Source organism: Perca flavescens, chromosome 17 (assembly GCF_004354835.1).
Source record: "Perca flavescens isolate YP-PL-M2 chromosome 17, PFLA_1.0, whole genome shotgun sequence".
Classification (NCBI taxonomy): Eukaryota; Metazoa; Chordata; class Actinopteri; order Perciformes; family Percidae; genus Perca; species Perca flavescens.
The window spans coordinates 10,488,023-10,492,873 of record NC_041347.1 but is presented as its reverse complement, the minus strand read 5'-3'; the positions used below and the strand labels follow the sequence as shown (position 1 = coordinate 10,492,873).

The window sequence follows — 4,851 nt, the reverse complement described above, 5'->3', positions numbered from 1 at the left end:
CAGATCCTGGGAGACATTATGTTTTCTTTTGGTGACAACATGCATGTCACTGTAGCATGATCAGAAATTACATTATCGTTGATTTTACTCGTTACAACTCTATCTAATTCACTCCCTGATATAAGCAAATAATCAATTTGACTATAACTATTCTGCGCATGTAAACAATATGTATAATCTGTTATATTAGGGTGTATGGCCCTCCATACATCCTGAAGGTCATTAGTAAATAAGAAATTGAGGAGTTTATTTGGTGGATTTACCTTTCTGGTTGCTGTTGAGCTGTCTTTTGAACTAAAGATATTATTCAAATCTCCCCCACGTATAATGACCCCTGTCGGTGCACAATCTAAGACTGTCTGTATCTTGCGTAGAAAAGACATATCAGATATAGGAGGTTTATAGACATTTATAAGAGTAAAAACTCTAACTCTCAACTTTTTTTCCTTCCTTGGAACCTTAATTGAACAGAAATACATTCAACACACACTGTCCCAAATCAAAAAGGTGTACATCTGTATGGACTTAAAGTTCCCTTACTTATACAATAGCCCATTGGTTTTATACAAACAAATATTCCCCCCATCCCTAACTCCACCCTCGGGCTTCCCCCCAGCCCTAACCCCCCTCCCTCCCTCCCCAGCCCCCCACCCACTCATTAAGTATTTTTCCCACCTACATTTACACTTACACATACACACACACACACACACACAGACACACACACACACACACACAGGGCCAAGCCGTCTCTCGCTTCCCCCATCCCAACACAGAACACCACCATCACTCCACACACACACCTCTACATGGATGAGAAGAGAGAGAGAGAGAGAGAGAGAGAGAGAGAGAGAGAGAGCAGAGCTCCTATTCAGATGAGAAAAACTGAGGAAAAAAAAAAATCCATATATGTTACATGTACTGTACATCCCTGTGTACATGTTCATTCCTGTGTAAAAAGTGCACTCTTTTTATGATTAAACCATGATCACATGAGACACAAACTGGGTCTAGAGGGCAGCATACTGGAGCAATTAAATTACTGTAACTTTAGGTTATTTATTTGTATAGCGTATATTGATGGAAAAACAATGTTGCTCTTATGTTTTGGGTAATCTTTCTTAGGTTACCACAACAGAAAATACTCGGGTAATGTAACGCTGTCAAGTAATTGGAAACGGGTGTCACAATACTAGTGAAAATGTAGCTAAAGCGGTCAACTAACGTTACAACACTGGCACCGTAGCATTGATCTAACGTTACAGTTTAGCTAGGTAGCTACAATCAATTTAGTGAAGTAATTTTTTTTACTGGCAGCTAGCTATAACTTAACATGAGTTTGTTAGCTGAAACGAAGTCCTTGAACTATTGCCTGGCTGCCAAGCCTCTCTCTTCGCACAGTGGTGATCCTTTAGGAAACCGAAACATTTTTATTTTGGAGATTGCGTTTGTTCCTGAGGTCAGGTTGCACCCAACAGCGCAACAACCCGGACCCAACTTCAATCTACTCATCAGTCTCACTTTCACTGCGTTTGTAGTCGGTGCCATATTCGCCGGTAAAACCTAGTAAACAAACGCAGCTGGACCAGAAGTTAACTTTGAGCCAGACGCATCACCATGACAACTCCGAGCGTCATTCATTTTACATGGCATTTATCAGGCGTTACCCACAATTCCAATGGGCATCCTCAGCCAAATCAAAGCCAATAATTTCAAAACTAAAGCAATTTAAAATCTGAACTCAGTGTCTGCAGTGATTATGAGATAGAGAGAGTGTGTCCGACATGAGAATGAACACAGAGTATGTCCTACATAGGAATGAAAAGAAATAAACAAATATGCACCCTCAGTGAAACAAGTGAGATATTGGAGGCCTTTAAATACAGCTCGATTCTACAACGTTACCTGTAGGTGGCGGTGTGGCTGCGACAGTCTGGAGCTGGAAGTTGGAGCTTCTGAGGTGGGCGTTGATAAAGCGTTGTAGAATTTCATACTACCTCGCTCTGTCTCCCCTAACCTCGGCTTTCGTGGCTGTATGGAGCTACTTCTGGAAGCTCGAGTCTCAAATCCTTCAAGCTGTTTACGTTTTAAAATTGCGTACTTCGTAGTTTTTTTAAGCTTTAACATAATACTCTTTTGGCATTTGGCACAATGCAGATAATAGGCTACCTAGATTAATTATCTGCTGTCTGTTGGGAGACTTACAGTTGTCTGACTTTGTCTCTACAAGACCCGACGCCTAGGTGCAAGCCAGTGACAGCCAATGAAGTTGCGGCATTATTAACGCTGTCCAAGGTGCTGAACAAGCTGCGTTTTTTTCCTGCATATTTAATAATTATTATATGGACGCAAATTCCAATCCCAGTTGGGGCGATGCATTATTAAAGATAAATAGGTATTTATTAGTATGTTTTTAATCTTAGTCAAGTAAATACCTTAAACAAAAAGAACTATATATATATATATATATATATATATATATATATATATATATATATATATATATATATATATATTACTAAACACTAAAATACTATATATACTAAAAATATATGACACTGTTGTATCTAATACTTGACTTCCCTTATATTACAGTTTTCTTAGTATGTGTAACATTACAATTTCTTAAAACCTTTGCATTCAATTATAAATATTTTACTGTTCTCTTAATGTTATGCACTTATTAATGAGACATGTAAATATTGGTTAATGTAATGTCTTGTTTATTAAATACAACAATGACAGTTTAAACACACCAAGCCCCATAGTGCAAGGTCACACATACACAAAATAAAATATGTAAAATAAATATGAAATGGGCAAAATATACAGTATATACACACTAAACATCGTTTTTAACTATTTTCTTAATAGAGTCTTGAGTTAGAGGTGTGGCCAGGGTCTGCACTGCTGGTGGTGGATTAACAACTGCAGGAGGCATGGTAACAACTGGCACACTGGTAGTCGTACTCCCCTTGGTCAGAGAGTGCCAGAGTTCCTGCCTCTCTTGCAGTTTTTCCGGGCTGGTGTTTAAAGAGGAGCTGGTGTTTAACAGTTTGCTGAGGTGCTTTAAATACTGTGCAATATGTAGTTTGGTTGTTGGGTGGAGCATGCTGTTTGGGTCTTTACAGGAGTTGTGAACTAGACCAGCATAGTCCTGGTCTACAAGCTTGAGCATGTCCTTCTGGCCACGGTGTTTATTAAGCAGGTCGTCAATAGCCTTTTTCATAGGGGTTGGCCAGCGCTTGTGGTCCAACACAAACACCCTCCCACCTGTCTTCACAGGTCCAGTGCGAGCACCAGATGGTGAGGAAAGCAAGGGGAGAGAGAGCGGACTTCTGGTTTCTATAACAACAAAAGACAGAGTACAATAAGTCATTCTGGCCCAAAAAAAGATAAGACAAACAAACCACAAAACAATTCATACACTTGTATGGGTGAAAACTCACTTTCCAGTTAAGTTTGTTTAGAAAATGGCTGATGGATAATTATGTTTATGTAAAAGTCTATTCAATAACAAAGGACATAAAGTTCTCATATTGTCTCCTCTCTAAGAAAAGAAAGATGTTAACTCATTTATAAAGGCTATTAATATGATTGAAACCTAGGCACTGCTACTGATACAGAAGTTTTGTCCACCACTTTGTCAAGTGTCAAATGTTTACCAGGCTCTGTCTGAGGCTCAGGAGTTGAACTTGGAGTCACATCTGGTTTAACAGCAGGAGGGCATGCAGCAAACTGAAACAGCTTGGCTGGTGAGCTGGAAGATGACTGAGGAAGCTCAGCCTGGGCAGCGGGTGGGCTGCTTTGAGGAGGGGGATTCAGGGCAGGTGTTAAGTCTGTCTTGCTCCTGTGCTTATCCCAGTCTAGAGGAACTGGGCGGCAACCAGGCTCAACGTATCCTAAGCCAAACTTCTCTCCAGTGTCTCTGCCAGTGAAATGAGTGCTCACGAATGTGTGCCTTTGTTGGGTTGGCAGGCTGAATGCCACAGAAGGCATATGCCTCTTTAAGCCTCTGCAGGTCTTCCTGATCCACAACTGAAAAGGCTGCCGACAGGAACTGAGCAAAGGAATTGTACAGGGGATGATGCTCTGACACACACTCACGGAGGAACTGTCTCAAACAGTGGAACAAGTCCAGTCCATTAGTAGTTGTCCAAGCATCCCAGTTCATCTGCTCTCCTGTGTAAGATTCTGCAACCTTAAATGCTGCGCAGCAATCCCTGAAAGAAGAAATAGAGACACAGTATAGCCATTAACGTTAACAAACGCAATCTCCAAAATAAAAATGTTTCGGTTTCCTAAAGAAGAGGGGAGACGGCGAGCATGGATCACCACTGTGCGAAGAGAGAGGCTTGGCAGCCAGGCAATAGTTCAAGGACTTCGTTTCAGCTAACAAACTCATGTTAAGTTATAGCTAGCTGCCAGTAAAAAAAACTGCAATAGTTCTAAATTACTTCACTAAATTGATTGTAGCTACCTAGCTAAACTGTAACGTTAGATCAATGCTACGGTGCCAGTGTTGTAACGTTAGTTGACAGCTTTAGCTACATTTTGACTAGTATTGTGACACCCGTTTCCAATTACTTGACAGCGTTACATTACCCGAGTATTTTCTGTTGTGGTAACCTAAGAAAGATTACCCAAAACATAAGAGCAACATTGTTTGTCCATCAATATACGCTATACAAATAAATAACCTAAAGTTACAGTAATTTAAAAGCAATGTACAAAACCTTCCGAATACAATACAAATTGTGACCTGGAATGTAAACGGGTTACAGGAAGGAACTAAAAAGCACAAGGTCCTATACCATTTAGGGAAATTGTCTTCTGACATTGTCTTTCTTC

The 4,851-nt window shown here is 40.2% G+C and overlaps 1 protein-coding gene across 1 annotated transcript; it reads right to left on the bottom strand.

Annotated features, from left to right (window-relative positions):
* Positions 1–2,824: 2,824 nt before the first annotated feature.
* LOC114572131 (uncharacterized) lies at positions 2,825–4,185 on the bottom strand. The gene is made up of 2 exons (XM_028603593.1): positions 3,666–4,185; positions 2,825–3,345 (listed from the first exon to the last, which is right to left on the bottom strand). Exons 1-2 carry the CDS (start codon positions 3,997–3,999, stop codon positions 2,843–2,845), a joined length of 837 nt encoding a protein of 278 aa, XP_028459394.1. The 5' UTR covers positions 4,000–4,185; the 3' UTR covers positions 2,825–2,842.
* Between the last annotated feature and the right edge of the window lie 666 nt (positions 4,186–4,851).